The 16,651-nt window shown below is 39.4% G+C and overlaps 2 protein-coding genes across 2 annotated transcripts; both read right to left on the bottom strand.

Annotated features, from left to right (window-relative positions):
* Positions 1 to 5,411: 5,411 nt before the first annotated feature.
* On the bottom strand, positions 5,412 to 7,114 carry LOC149052074 (uncharacterized). The gene is made up of 4 exons (XM_089184955.1): positions 6,924 to 7,114; positions 6,161 to 6,268; positions 5,842 to 5,929; positions 5,412 to 5,639 (listed from the first exon to the last, which is right to left on the bottom strand). Exons 1-4 carry the CDS (start codon positions 7,078 to 7,080, stop codon positions 5,540 to 5,542), a joined length of 453 nt encoding a protein of 150 aa, XP_089041081.1. The 5' UTR covers positions 7,081 to 7,114; the 3' UTR covers positions 5,412 to 5,539.
* Positions 7,115 to 7,386: 272 nt separating this feature from the next.
* Positions 7,387 to 9,330, bottom strand: LOC149052073 (uncharacterized). Its single transcript, XM_089180172.1, has 3 exons — positions 9,183 to 9,330; positions 7,560 to 8,119; positions 7,387 to 7,464 (listed from the first exon to the last, which is right to left on the bottom strand). The coding sequence occupies exons 1-3, from the start codon at positions 9,274 to 9,276 to the stop codon at positions 7,387 to 7,389; spliced, it is 732 nt and encodes a 243-aa protein (XP_089036298.1). The 5' UTR covers positions 9,277 to 9,330.
* Positions 9,331 to 16,651: the final 7,321 nt, after the last annotated feature.

Raw genomic sequence — 16,651 nt, 5'->3', positions numbered from 1 at the left:
TTGCCTCAAATAACTCGACCAGCTTAAATGACTGAATTGCCTCAAATGATCCAACCAGCTCAAATGTCTGAATTACCTCAAATGACTCAACCAGTTCAAATGACTAAATTGCCTCAAATTGTCCAACCAGCTCAAATGACCGAATTGCCTCAAGTGACCAAACTGGCCCAAATGACTGAATTGCCTCAAATGATCCAACCAGCTCAAATGACTGAATTGCCTCAAATGACTCAACCAGCTCAAATGACTGAATTGCCTCAAATGACTCAACCAGCTCAAATGACTGAATTGCCTTAAATGATCCAACCAGCTCAAATGCCACAATTGCCTCAAATGATCCAACCAGCTCAAATGTCTGAATTACCTCAAATGACTCAACCAGTTCAAATGACTAAATTGTCTCAAATGATCCAACCAGCTCAAATGACCGAATTGCCTCAAATGACCCAACTGGCCCAAATGACTGAATTGCCTCAAATGATCCAACCAGCTCAAATGACCCAACTGGCTCAAATGACTGAATTGCCTCAAATGACTCAACCAGCTAAAATGATTGAATTGCCTTAAATGATCCAACAAGCTCAAATGCCACAATTGCCTCAAATGATCCAACCAGCTCAAATGTCTGAATTACCTCAAATGACTCAACCAGTTCAAATGACTAAATTGCCTCAAATGACCCAAGCAGCTCAAATGACTGAATTGCCTCGAATGACTCAAGCAGCTCAAATGACTGAATTGCCTCAAATGACCCAACTGGCTCAAATGACTGAATTGCGTCAAATGACCCAACTGGCTCAAATGACTAAATTGCCTCAAATAACTCGAGCAGCTTAAATGACTGAATTGCCTCAAATGATCCAACCAGCTCAAATGCTACAATTGCCTCAAATGACCCAACTGGCTCAAATGACTGAATTGCCTCAAATAACTCGACCAGCTTAAATGAGTGAATTGCCTCAAATGATCCAACCAGCTCAAATGTCTGAATTACCTCAAATGACTCAACCAGTTCAAATGACTAAATTGCCTCAAATTGTCCAACCAGCTCAAATGACTGAATTGCCTCAAGTGACCCAACTGGCCCAAATGACTGAATTGCCTCAAATGATGCAACCAGCTCAAATGACTGAATTGCCTTAAATGACCCAACTGGCTCAAATGGCTGAATTGCCTCAAATGACTCAACCAGCTCAAATGACTGAATTGCCTTAAATGATCAAACCAGCTCAAATGCCACAATTGCCTCAAATGATCCAACCAGCTCAAATGTCTGAATTAACTCAAATGACTCAACCAGTTCAAATGACTAAATTGCCTCAAATGACCCAAGCAGCTCAAATGACTGAATTGCATCGAATGACCCAAGCAGCTCAAATGACTGAATTGCCTCAAATGACCCAACCAGCTCAAATGACTGAATTGCCTTGAATGACCCAACTGGCTCAAATGACTAAATTGCCTCAAATAACTCGACCAGCTTAAATGACTGAATTGCCTCAAATGATCCAACCAGCTCAAATGCTACAATTGCCTCAAATGACCCAACTGACTCAAATGCCTGAATTGCCTCAAATGACTCAACGAGCTCAAATGTCTGAATTGCCTCAAAAGACTCAACCAGCACAAATGACTAAATTGCCTCAAATGACCCAAGCTGCTCAAATGACTAAATTGCCTCAAATGACCTAAGCAGCTCAAATTACTGAATTGCCTCAAATGATCCAGCCGCCTCAAATACCTCAGTTGCCTGAAATGACCCAACTGGCTCAAATGACTGAATTGCCTCAAATGACTCAACCAGCTAAATTGACTGATTTACCTCAAATAATCCAAGCGGCTCAAATGACTGAATTGCCTCAAATGATTCAACCAGCTTAAATGATTGAATTGCCCCAAATAACCCAACCAGCTCAAATGCCACAATTGTCTCAAATGATCCAACCAGCTCCAGTGACTGAATTGCCTCAAATGACCCAACCAGCTCAAATTACTGAATTGCCTCAAATGATCCAGCCAGCTCAAATGACCAAATTGCCTCAAATGATCCAACTAGCTCAAATGCCACAATTGCCTCAAATGACCCAATTGGCTCAAATGACTGAATCGCCTCAAGTGACTCAACCAGCTCAAATGACTAAATTGCCTTAAATGACCCAAGCAGCTCAAATGACTGAATTGCCTCAAATGACTTAACCAGCTAAAATGACTGAATTGCCTCAATTTATCCAAGCAGCTCAAATGACTGAATTGCCCCAAATGATCCAACCAGCTCAAATGCCACAATTGCCTCAAATGATCCAACCAGCTCCAGTGACTGAATTGCCTCAAGTGACCCAAGCAGCTCAAGTGACTGAATTGCCTCAAATGACCCAACCAGCTCAAATTACTGAATTGCCTCAAATGACCCAACTGGCTCAAATGACTGAATTGCCTAAAAATAACTCGACCAGCTCAAATGACTGAATTGCCTCAAATGATCCAACCAGCTCAAATGCTACAATTGCCTCAAATGACCCAACTGACTCAAATGCCTGAATTGCCTCAAATGACCCAACCAGCCCAAATGTCTGAATTGCCTCGAAAGACTCAACCAGCACAAATGACTAAATTGCCTCAAATGACCCAAGCTGCTCAAATGACTGAATTGCGTCAAATGATCCAGCTGCCTCAAATACCTCAGTTGGCTGAAATGACCCAACTGGCTCAAATGACTGAATTGCCTCAAATGACTCAACCAGCTAAAATGACTGAATTACCTCAAATAATCCAAGCGGCTCAAATGACTGAATTGCCTCAAATGATTCAACCAGCTTAAATGACTGAATTGCCCCAAATGACCCAACCAGCTCAAATGCCACAATTGTCTCAAATGACCCAACCAGCTCCAGTGACTGAATTGCCTCAAATGACCCAACCAGCTCAAATTACTGAATTGCCTCAAAGATCCAGCCAGCTCAAATGACCGAATTGCCTCAAATGACCCAACTAGCTCAAATGCCACAATTGCCTCAAATGACCCAATTGGCTCTAATGACTGAATCGTCTCAAGTGACTCAACCAGCTCAAATGACTAAATTGCCTTAAATGACCCAAGCAGCTCAAATGACTGAATTGCCTCAAATGACTTAACCAGCTAAAGTGACTGAATTGCCTCAAATGATCCAGGCAGCTCAAATGACTGAATTGCCCCAAATGATCCAACCAGCTCAAATGCCACAATTGCCTCAAATGATCCAACCAGCTCCAGTGACTGAATTGCCTCAAATGACCCAACCAGCTCAAATGACTGAATTGCCTCAAATGACTCAACCAGCTCAAATGTCTGAATTGCCTCAAATGATCCAGCCAGCTCAAATGACCGAATTGCCTCAAATGATTCAACTAGCTCAAATGCCACAACTGCCTTAAATGACCCAATTGGCTCAAATGACTGAATCGCCTCAAGTGACTCAACCAGCTCAAATGACAAAATTGCCTAAAATGACCCAAGCAGCTCAAATGACTGAATTGCCTCAAATGACTCAACCAGCTAAAATGGCTGAACTGCCTCAAATGATCCAAGCAGCTCAAATCACTGAATTGCCCCAGATGATCCAACCAGCTCAAATACCACAATTGCCTCAAATGACCCAACTGGCTCAAATGACTGAATTGCCTCAAGTGACCCAACCAGCTCAAATGTCTGAATTGCCTCAAATGACTCAACCAGCTCAAATAACTAAATTGCCTCAAATGACCCAAGCAGTTCAAATGACTAAATTGCCTTAAACTACCCAACCAGCTCAAATGATTGAATTGCCTTAAATGACCCGATCAGTCAATAATAGCCAACTGCCTTAAATGAACGAACTGGTTCAGATGACTGAATTGCCTCAAATGACTCAACCAGTTCTAGTGACCCAACTGCCTCTAATGACCCAATCAGCCAATTAAAGCCAACTGCCTCGAATGATCCAACTGGCCCAAATGACAGAATTGCCTCAAAGGACCAAATTGGTTCCAGTGACCTAACTGTTTCAGATGACCCAATAATTTCAAATAACATTTACTTTCTGAAACAGCAGAACCTAACATGTGGCCATCAGCGAAAATGACCCAATCAGTGCAAGTGACCCAACTGCCTGAAATGATCCAATCCCCTCAAATGACTCAATAAGCTTAATTAAACTACAAAAAGCTACAGGAAAACAATGCAAGCTGTTCACAAGTGTTTCCATAGAGCAGGGAAACAAGAGACGAACAGCACATCTTCATTTCTTAATCACGGTCGTTAGTAATTCTGTGAGAACAGTATCGTTCGCGTACTCGGGAAAAGTAGAGAAAAACTTTCGGTTGAACAAGCCATACATTAGCGTTTCCATGGAGCAGGAAAAAAATCGACAAAGATCATGTTTTCATGCTATTAGTAATTATCCGGGAATACGCTTGGAAAATGCAGCAATCGCGCGCTCGGGAAAACTATAGAAAAACGTTCTGGAAAACAAGCTATCAGTGGCGTTTTCGTGGAGTAGGAAAACAATCGACGATTTTCTTGTTTTTTTGGCATTTACCGTTTGCAATTCTGCAGGAAAACGCTCGACAAATGCAACGTTCGCGCGCTTGGGAAAATTACAGAATAACGTTCAGGAAAACAAGCTAGACACTAGCGTTTTCGTGGAGCAGGAAAACAATCGACAAACATCATGTTTTCATGGCATTTACCATTGATAATTCTGCAAGGAAAACGCTCGGAAAATGCAGCGATCGCACGCTCGGGAAAACTTGAGTAAAATGTTCAGGAAAACAAGCTATACAATAGCGTTTTCGTGGAGCAGGAAAACAATCGACAAACATCATGTTTTCATGGCATTCACCGTTAGTTATTCTGTGGGAAAACGCTTGGAAAATGCCTTGTTCGCGCGCACGGGAAAACTATAGAAAAACGTTCAGGTGAACAGGCTATTCATTGGTATTTTCCTGGTGCTGGATAACTTGCGATGAACTTCGTGTTTTTCCTGAGTTTTACTGAGGGTGAACAATGAATTTGCCGCACGTTTTCCGATATCGGAAAACGTCAGTTTAATGTTGAATTTCTCAGTCATTCACCATTTCGGAAAATTAACAGTGAACGCATGTTTTTTTGCCGTGCTTCCTCTGAAAAGCTGTCACACATGAAAAAAGTAAGTTAACGAAGCGCACAAAATTATTCCTTGTCTGGGGAAGAGGTAATGTTTGATAATTTTGCGTTAAGTTTTTCCTCCATTGAAGTCTTAGTTGGGAAAATATTTCAATCAGACTTCTCCTCTCTAAAAATAACAACATGTTGGCTTGCAGGAAACTGTTAACCTGCCCAAAAGTATCTGACTAAGAAAGTTCATTCATTCTCCTCCATACTTAATTAATTTGAGAAGGGATATACACTTTACAATAATATATTGTAGTCTTTTTACCTTTCGCTTAAGCCACTCCAAAACATACAGCGCTTCTCTGCTGTCAAGACCTGAAAATAGATTTTATCCAGTGAGAATAAATCAAAACAGCGCATAGCAGCTAATTTTCATGTTACCTTTGGGTTTTTGAACTTAAGGATGACATTTTCTCGCAATTTCTCTGGCTTGGGGTCCATAGTTACGGCCATTATCCTGGAGTTAATATACCTGTAACGAAATTGTATTTGAAAATGGACCAGAGCCAAGGAAGCAACATTACATACTTTTGGTAGATTTAAGTAAGGTAGAGTGGTCAGAGACAATCAGGGAGTCTTTCTAAGTTCAGTTTAGTTGAACTTAGATATTATGTGTTGTCGTGTTATGTGCTTTTGGAGGTAAACAACATAGAGTGATATGAAGATAACGTCACCTTTGGTTGTTTGTTTCACTCCTGATGGCTTGATCTGTCAGAAGTAGGACATGCAGCTCCTTGTACACAAACGCAACTACCAATGATCCTTAAAACCCCCCAAGAATCAACAGAAAAAAGTTATCAAACAACAACAGCAACAAAAAAACCCACAAAATTGAAATTTGTATCAGGCTCTGAGTTACGTGACATTGGAAGGAAAGCGAATGATTAAGGAAAATAGACTGTGTAAAGTAATGAAGCACATCTTTACAGAAATTCGATTGGAGAAAGCAAGGTAGTAAAAAGTTGTACAGTTAACACGCTGGTTAAAACGAACCATCTTCCTCAAAATTCGAAGAAGCGATATGGATTCTCGCTTGCCATGGTTGTTCCTCAAGGTTGAAGTCACTCGCATTCTGGCGATGGGCTTTTTGGATGACCAAAACTGTCGGGAAAAAAAAAACGGTCAATGACATATACACAAACATGTGTTTTATGTTGTACACAAAATATGTCATAATCTTATAGGATGGAAGTGTATTTCTTGTATCTTATTTGCCCTTTGACGACTATTCGACAATTTAACCATTTTAAAACGTTTTTTCAATGTAAAACTAATTAAAAAGTGAGTCGTTCCTCGAACCGTTTCGTCGGAGAACTATAGAGTTCATAGGGGAGTTTTTACGAGCGCGGTCATAAATCTTGGAATTATATGCATCGCAGACGATAGACCAATTTTGAGCTCATTGTATAGTATAAAGTAAGCGGAAAGTATCTGTAAGATTTGTCAATTTCGGTGAGTAAAGTGTTACTCACCAATCCATTATTTAAGAAAAGTTTCAGTAAACAGAGCGAGAAGAAGGGTTTCACAATTTGAAGGATTCCGATTCTCTTTTGTTGATTGTTTAAGAATACCTTGAATTTCCTTCTTCACCGCAAAAAATCAAAGTATCAAACAGATTGAAAGAACAGATGAATCGATGACATTCAACGATAACATTTCTAATAGGTTGGGCTCATAACAACAGTCAGTCAGCAAGTCAGTACGAAACAGAGGAATATACTTTGAAACTAAACAAGTTCAGAGGCCGCAATCTCACCCATTGTTGGGGAAATGATCCTTTCCGAAGGTCTCGTTTCACTCAGGTGTCGCTTGCCATAATTAAGAGCAAATTTCTCGACGGCCTCTGCTACTTCAAAGATGAATTTTTTCAGTGTTTTAACCTCTTCTGTGTCGGCCTTGTTTTTTTGTGACATTCTTGATTTTTAAGATGAAATCTTCAAACACAGTTACAGCCTCCTACAATTACATAAAGTATTTCCAGGTGATTAACCAGCCAGTCTCATGTATGCAATTCCTTTTAAGAATGCGGAAAGAGTCTAGCAGGAGGCCCCAAATGGTTTCCTGGGTATTCATCGGCTAAAGAACTCTTAGGAGCCTGGACTATTTTTGAAGCCTCGCCATTTTCACCTCATGTGGCTTGATGGTGGTTTATCCTTCAAGGTCAGATATTTACTTTTTTATCGTTTCCAAACATATATCAAAGTTAAAAAACCTTAAAGTCAAATAAAATTAGATACCTGTATGGAAGTATTTCTGCTAATATTTATTCCGCCAAATCTTGAAATATACTCCTTTGCCTAAATTAAAAAATAATGTCTCTCACGTTTGTAAACAGAAGAGATCCTGAAAACCGACATGTATAAAACCGTAAATGACTATTTACAAAACATACCAGCTGCTCAACTGGCGATGGCGATGGCGATGGCGATGGCGATGGCGATGGCGATGGCGATGGCGATGGCGATGGCGATGGCGATGGCGATGGCGATGGCGATGGCGATGGAGATGGAGATGGGGATGGAGATGAGGATAAGGATGGAGATGGGGATAGGGATGGGGATGAGTATGGGTATGGGTATGGGGATGGAGATGGGGATTGGGATGGAGATGGGGATGGGGATGGCGGTGGAGATGGGGATGGAGATGAGGATAAGGATGGAGATGGGGATGGGGATGGGGATGGGGATGGGGATGAGTATGGGAATGGAGATGGGGATGGGGATGGGGATGGAGATGTGGATGGCGATGGAGATGGGGATGGGGATGGAGACGGAGATGGGGATGGAGATGGAGATGGGGATGGGGATGGCGATGGCGATGGCGATGGCGATGGTGATGGCGAGGGCGAGGGCGAGGGCGAGGGCGAGGGCGAGGGCGAGGGCGAGGGCGAGGGCGAGGGCGAGGGCGAGGGCGAGGGCGAGGGCGACGAAGTTAATGTAGATATTGATGAATCTTTTAAGAAAAATGTTGATCAAGACCGCATTATGTAAAAAAAAATTGTCTTAATATTACACTGTAAGGGCAAGAGTGCGGACAGAAAGCGTAGTAACAAAATGGCCGCTTTGAACGATTAAAACTATTAAATGCACTCGATTTTGTATTGGTTATACAGAAAACTCCTATTGTTTCCTTTACATGGTTTTCGTCTTTCGTGCACGTCTTATGTGATCGATGTTCAGATAGGGCTGTCGGATGTTATTCGAAACTAGACGCCAAATATTTTTTTATGAAATAACAGTAAAATAACACATCCCCTAATCACCGGTTTAACATAAAATATGAGTACACATTTTGTCTACTTTTTGTAATTCGAAATCGCCCTTACGTGGCCCAGAAAATACCAGGCAAAACGTGCACGTATTAATTGTTAAACCATTGAATATGACGTTTTCATGTTTTACTTTATCTTGAACTGTTTCTGATGAATTTACGGCCCTTTCTTCGATTTTCGTCTTGCTGGAAAAAGGTTTAATTCAGCGCCTTTATTTGAATAATTTGATGGATTTGATGGGTAAAGCATAGAGAGAGAAAATGGTCAGGAGGCTCCTTGTCCAGGCCTTCAAATATGTCAATCTCGCGGGTAGTTTTTCTGAGACATCCACGTAAAAGTCAGCATCTATCTAATCTTTTATTGTGATGACTACCAAAAATTTCTTCGCGTGACTTAAAGTTTTCAATTTAAAAAAGGTGAGTCATGTTTTCTCTCAAGCAAAAGAAGGGTTCCTCGATGCTAATGCGCTGAAAAAGTTCATTTTGGGGCCCGAGTTAGTTCAATTGTTTTCTTCTTTTAACAATTTGAAGAACTAATTGAAAGAGTGGGTTGTCTTTATACCTTTGTCTATCAGTAAACCAACGTAAATTTTCTTCACGTCTGTGAAACACAAGAAACATCACGGGGGGAAAAACGCAGTTAACATTAACACTTGGACATAGCTGTCTACTCTGTGGCGTGGTGACACTTTCCTAACGCGTCTTTCTTTTTAAAGTGAAATATACAAATGTAATATTTTCTTACCTTTCGAAATTTCACAAATATATGGCAAAGTCGGAACATCGTTACCGCTTGGGACTTGATCTGCAAAGTTACACGATTGGCTCTTGACTAACATGCCCCTATTTCTGCACCCAATTGAATGCTCTCCCAATTTATAAATAGTTGGCGGTGTTCCGCTCACCCAGGTCCAACTCCCGTTCTTTCTTACCAAACCGATGTGCCACCTTTGTTTATTGTAGTTTCTGATATCACTAATGATAATGTCCAACTCTTTTTCGGTTTCAATGGAAACTAAATCACCGCCCTCGGCCTTGCAAAAACTTCTGCTCTCGTTCCATGTTTTTCCCAACGTACAAAAAATGTAGTGGGTTTTTTTAAAACATGCATTGTCGCTTTCTATAGATTACAGGAGAAAACAAAAAATAGCATCTGAAAACGAACTATGGAAAACATGAAATTGACGTACTCACTTTACTTTAGTTCATATGCATATATAGCAGAGTATAGAGACATTTTAACTAACTTTATGTGCCTCGTACATGTGTGATGAACCTTTCTCTAGTTCACAATAAGCTCAACATCTCGTCTTTAAGTACAAATTTAAACCCTTTTCAACGTAGTTACACTCACTAAACTCAACCTAACAATGGCGATTCTATGGTTTAAGCTGCAGCTTTGTTCTTTCCTATTCAACGACTTGTAAATGTATCAGAGTCACACCTTTCCCCTTTTTTGGGCCAAATTTTACTTTAAGTGACACATATACACCAAATATAAATCACAGCCCTACCTCCTCTCACGGATTGCATCATCAAAGTCTGGATAGCTGAAGTACGAGTGTTAAAAATAAATTCAGTTTCTTATTTTCACTGAGATATACATGAGGGGACGCGAGCGGCCTCAACTGTAAATACTTTTTAGGAATGCTAGGATATTATCCTTGCATTCCTAACATTCCGAGCTGCGCGAGAGCGTCAAAATCCGTGCGGATGTCAGAAATATTACTAGACTTAAAGTACGCCAGATGAGGGGGAATAAATATGAGAAGATAAATGAATTAATGCCTGATATCAAAATGTCATCAGCTAATGCTTTTGTTTCACACGCAATTAATAGTGCCTTTATTCCTCGGCCGGTTCCTTTGCGTTACATTGTAGATTATAAAGAGAAACATATCCACACGATTTATTCGCCCTCATCTGGCGTACTTAAGGTCTAGTGACATTTCTGACTTACGCACGGATTTTGACACTCTCGCGCACCTCGGAATGTTAGGAATGCTAGGATAATATCCTAGCATTTCTAAAAAGTACTTACAGTTGAGGCCGCTTACGTCCCCTCATGATTTCTTTGACGAGTTATTTTTACTAAATAGAGTGACTGAAGAATTAAGTATGCTATTTGTGGTCATCTAAGGAAATTCACAGAAAAACAATACAACAAACTAATGAGAATTTATAGTCAAGTGTTTCTCTGGGCTTCTTGAGTGCTCTAACCGCTTCCTAAGTGCTTTACAACAGAACAGAGCACATTGAAGGCTTCTCTATTTGTTTTGTAATAAAGAATCCGTTTAATTCCTCACTCGTTACCGTCAATTTTCAAAAGGGAAAACAGTGTCATCAGCATGCTCTATACTCTCATAAAGCACGCTACAATAGGCCAATCAGAATCCTTGTTAGAATGGTTGAAATAATCTGATTGGTTGAACAAGACTAAAGCTTTTTTAGAATGTCAAACCATTAAAGTTAGAATGTGTAATAGTTCACAAACTGAAATACTTCGGCAGGTCGAATTTGACACTTGCCTGAAGCTTTTTAGTCTACATGCAGAACCTGAAGATGAAATATTCAGTGAAATCCGGCCGAATCGCGACACACAAAAACACCCAAGCTTTTATACGTGACAACTGGAAAAAAAAACTGCTTAAGGCATGTGTTTTATGAATGAACGACAGCCGAATTCACAGGAAAATGAAGATTTCTCGCGATGACAGCGCCGTAAAACTAGGCTGCCGTGACTTCCACGCAACGCATCGGAAACGATATCAGAGCAAGCTGTTACTCGTTCACTCAAAGGGCGACCGATGTAATTTCTGGGGCTTTCTTCACCGCAATGACCAGAGAACGCCATGATGAGTTAGCTTCAGTGAACCTAAGCATGATCGTAGTCGCCCTGCCACCTTCATGATTTGTACGACTTTTGACAGTTATGTCATTCATCATTTATGTGTTTCTATGTTTCACTTTTGGACACGAAAATATATGGCGCTCGGCATGTTAACAAACCTTTGTTTAGCTCTTCTGTTGCTAGTTGCCGTCTCGCTTGTTCCGGAATTTCACTTTCAATTAACGAAAAAAGGCTAGAGAAAAGTCCGGGAAATGGTCGGACAAAGTACAAGTTGGCAGATGGTGTGACAGCTTTAGCTCCGTGTTTTGTACCCTGATAAAGCACTCTCTTCTAACCAAAGAGAGCCCGCGTTATATCCAAACTTCATTAGAGAGTTGCTTTATTAGCTGCGATGCGGTAGCGGTTCTATTTTTTGTATACAAATTGAAATAATGAATTTTCAAGTTATTTTGAATTCATTATTTACTCCATAGGGTAGGGGGGGACACTTTAATGATAATCCAATTTTAATTCAATACATTCGGTGTCAAACAAAAGATATTACTGTAGCTTCTATCTATTATAAGAGCCTCAAAATGTTATGCCAAAATTTGACTGTTTGTGTAGGTGTGTGTCATTGGATATGAATGAATTTCAATTTGCTTTTAATTGTTGCAATTATGTAATTTTTAACACATCTTAAATGCTTGTTACTTTCTCGTCCTTTTTTTTAACTGTCATATTTATATGCTAATTTTTGTAACTAACAAGTACTTTAAAAAAAAGCACTTTGGTGAGGTCGTGCGCTCGTTCTTTTTTATCACTAATTTTTTTGTTACAAAATCTATATGAATCAAATATGAATGATTGCAAGTAACTGTAACTAATTAGCTTCTACTGATCATCGTCTATCGGTCTAATTGGCTGGAAATGATATTTTAGCTTCAAAAGAGAAAGGAAGCAGTCCTATGGGCGGCTGTCACCACCAAAAATACAAGGATGTCAAATAGATCGGCAAATACAAAGCTGGTCTAAAGATTAGCTGTAGGACAGCATAGCTAATAAAGGAATGGCATGGCCATATGATAGACGGTTTAGTTTTCCTTCATGAAACAGAACACCCTAAACATGAATAGTTTAGACATGGTAAGAAAACCGATTTACTTGATCTGTTTTGACATTTTTCAATCGAAGTGATATCGGAATGCTTTAATTGATGTGCCGGATTAAAGGTACGACAAGCATCCTTACCCATTTCCGATCGCCTTTTCCCCCCCGGTTAGTACCTAAAAACAAAGATTTGCCCCCCAGTGAAAAAAAAAAAAGGTGATTTGCCTCAGCCACCCCCACCTCAAAAATCTAATGTTCCGTCGCTAAGATACCTTTTACATAATTCCTAAATAAGTTTCGTTCCGGAACGAAATTAATTTCACACCGCGTTTACATTCAAGATAATTTAGCATGTGAAAACAATTATTTATGTCCTTTTCTGTCCTTTTCTATGCTTCCCTCACTCCTAAAGAAGATTCATATAGATATACGAGTCTTACCACGTTTATATTACACAGGTACAAGAATGAGTGTTTCGTTCTGGAATGAAAACCTCAATAAACTCATTCAGAAATAACTTGTTTCGAATAAACGTTACTCTGGTATCATGTGACAACCGGTATAAAGTCGTTTTTGAACAAAACTCATTCCGATATCATGTAAAAGGCCCCCAAAAGTTTTTATTCCCAGAGCATCACGCTTTGCTCTCCTGTCCAAATACTATGAATTTCGTGGGATATTGATCAAATGAAGCCTTTAAGTGCTACTGTGGTTCTTTCTTTATTCACTCCGAGCTTTCGCCGTTCTACGGCATCATCAGGGAGGACGATAAAATATATGCGCTATGGTTTTAAACGTTGGAGGTGCCACTGTAAATTAGCATAGTGTAAAACTAGCCAGTAGGACGCATGAAAACTAATGGCGTGATAAAATGTTCTAAAATATGTGTTAAAGTTAAGTTCAGTGCATTCCTCACGGAAGTTCAGTCCCGGCTTGTGCGCAAGTCGTAAGTCGTAGTCGTAAGCACAAGCCGGGACTGAACTCCCGTGAGGAATGCACTGAACTTAACGATCTCCTATTTTAATGAGCTATTTTAATTAACTGTTTTTAACACATATTTTAGAACATTTTATTACGCCATTAGTTTTCATGCATCCTACTGGCTAGTTTTACACTATGTTAATTTACAGTGGCACCTCCAACGTTTAAAACCATAGCGCATATATTTTATCGTCCTCTCTGATGGTGCCGTAGAACGGCGAAAGCTCGGAGTGAATAAAGAAAGAACCACAGTAGCACTTAAAGGCTTCATTTGATCAATATCCCACATCATTACGACATGCTACTAAAGGACACGTTCAAACGTTTACTATGAATTTCAATAGCATTAAGCAACAACCCGCCTTTAACTGCTTCGCTGCCACTCAAATAACGATTAGTGACCACAAAAGGCATATATTCTAATATTTTCAATTCAACATAAACAAAAATCTCTCTACAGGATAAATATTCATTTGCGTCAGTATAAATTACTGCGTGACTAGCTTATGATGTAAATGGGGGAGGGGAAAACACAACGCAAAACCTGGGCTCCTGTCAAAAAGTAACACCCAGGCGTTATATAATAATCGAAACAGCTAATAAAATCATAAATAAACAAGGTAAGAGTGTTATGCTAGTTTTTTTTATAAATTGTAATGATTTATGCCGGTAAACGGTGCCGACAAATAGGCACGCCATGTATATTTCATAGTCGCTAGCAAGTAAATTTTGCCCGACTTTGAGTTCGTCTCAAGATAGAACAACACAATTACACAAGGAAATTTTTGCAGTAACTTTTTAACCATCCTTTTATCTTTTAAAAGCTTGAAGCTCAGTAGATTTTGTCATATCGGTCATTGTTAAAACTGTCTTTGTTTTGATGCTACTCTTCGACATAGGAAAAGTATGTCGGACAAAAATATTCACCAAAAAATAAATACGACTTTGCCAGCTTTAATAATGTCAGGGGATTAAGTTTAGATGATAAAACGATGGATTATGTTGACAGAAATACTGGAGGTCAAGCACATTCGTTACACAAGGTCACACAACTCGGGTAATATTCACGGTGAATATTTGCATATTTGAGTGGTCGAACGAAAAAAAATCATTTCTCGAAAACTAAAATATATTTTCGCCAAAAAAAACTACACCACAATTATCAGGACATATTAGGCTACAAAATATAGAAGTAAGAGCGAAAGCAAATTTTGGGTGACTTGCCACTGTTTGTCTGATTGACATTAGCTCTTAAGTCGATATGAATCTTTTGCAAATGATAGTCAAGCGCTTGGCTTTCATTGCTTATGATAAACTAACAGAAATATTAAAGGTAATACTTACCAAACCAAGAATTTATAAAAAGGGTTTTTGCCATTTTGCAGGATTCAGTTTCACTCTTCATCAAGCCCCAGATATGTATAAGTTGCTACGTGCAGCTGTCGGCAGACGAAAGTTATTGTATTTGGGAGCAGTAAATGACAGGAAATTTCTTCAAGTGTCTGAAACTGTTAAGTAGGAGCTAGAATAAATGAAAATGATAACACTCGGTCGACAGTTCATGACATGAGTCATCAGTTTTTTTTTCACTTTTTTCGATAAATAGACCAATATACTGAAAGAAACATGCACCAGGTGTAAAGCAATGGTTTTCTTTCTAAGATCGAGAATTTAACGGGACAAAAACACTTTTACTATTTTCAAATTTTACGAGAATGCTGTATTACTCACCGGTGGCTGACGTGTGTGTCCCATCTGTTCGTACAAATAAGCGAAAATTACTTCTTAATTTTCAACTCGCAGATGAAATGCTGCCGATGGGTTTAACCTCGTATGTCATTAATTATTCGCACATGTATTAATTAACATGTATTATTACAACTCTATTGTGGAAAACCCCGAGTCAAAGGATGCCCTCTTAAAGCGTGAGTTAAATATAACTTTAATAGGGTTGATCGTCAATTGGACAGAAAACCAACGGCGCCTTACGACCAACAGTCAAGCCTTCAGCTTGCAAAACAAATCTATCCCCCCACCCTTCTCCCCTCATACGGTAAAAGCGTCATGAAGACCTTCGCTTCTGACTCCATCTCTTTGAATGCTAACCTTTTCCATTCAGGAGGAGGAAAATCCCTTCTTCAAGTGCCTCTCTCATCACCATCTATAGTGCTCGCCCATAGTATAATTGCAGGGTGATCCTCAAATAGTCCTTAGTCTCATCCGCAATGCATTGAGTCAGTCGCCACTTGAAGCGTTTATACCGATCACATTTGACCGGTGTAGAGGAATAATCTCATGCATTTCAGAATCCTCTCCTTTGTTTATTTTCTTCTGATGAAGTATGGTAGTGCCAGTAGCCCTATATGCTAATTTATAAACAGGTATGACCTAATAATAAAATGTTGTCGATTGTTTTGTCGTGTTTCCATTAGCTGAGCTTTATGCAAGGCGTTCGTGCTTATCACGTTGCCGAAAAAACTGAGCTGGAAAAAGACTGCTCAATTATCCCTTAATCTCTTTGCAGTGCTCGAGGCCCATTAAGGAAAAAAGTAAAGCTTGAAGGATAAATTTTTGCAATTTGTTTTTCTAGCAAAGATAATACTTAAGTTGTAACCTACGCTGTGAGTGCGTCAATTCCTACCGTGCACACTTCTCTTTGCTCCTTTGAAAGTAGGGGAAGAAAAGTACGTATAATATTTTTATCCGATTCTTTTTTTTCTAGTCACATGTCAAAACCATAATATTGTTCAAGAAGTGTTTACAAGAACAAGAAACACATTAATTTGGGGAGATGCAATAGCAGGTTTTAGGACATATGTCTCACTTGTATTGACGTTTAGAAATGGGGCTGATTGAATTACCTAACATATCTATTACTACGCTTCGTTCCTTTAAATTGTCTACTGTGCGCAATTTTTCTTCGATCGCTGTGAAATGAAGTTTTCTCCAGTTTTGGTTACCACGGCTCCGATTGTAAATATCAGAACTCATCGATACATTTACGATTCGAAATAAAAATACTTATCTAAGGAATGCGGAGAGTAAGGACTGAAAAATTCAAGTGATCCTTAATCGTTTAACTTTAATGAGTGACCGAGACATAATTTCTCCTTACAGTATCAATACAATATCGATCAGACAGGTTATGAGAATAAGGAAAACTTTAAGTTTGAGGATTTTCTAGCTGATCCAGTACCAAATTCTCAGAAGTAGCACCTGCGAATTGGATGGCAGACAGTGAGGAGAATTAAAAATGAGATCTTGGGCATGAAAGGGTTAAAATATGTAATCTC

The sequence above is a fragment of the Pocillopora damicornis genome, chromosome 1 (genome assembly GCF_964200805.1).
Source record: "Pocillopora damicornis chromosome 1, jaPocDami1.2, whole genome shotgun sequence".
Classification (NCBI taxonomy): domain Eukaryota; kingdom Metazoa; phylum Cnidaria; class Anthozoa; order Scleractinia; family Pocilloporidae; genus Pocillopora; species Pocillopora damicornis.
The sequence above is the reverse complement of the archived record's forward strand: the minus strand, read 5'-3'. Positions and strand labels throughout refer to the sequence as shown.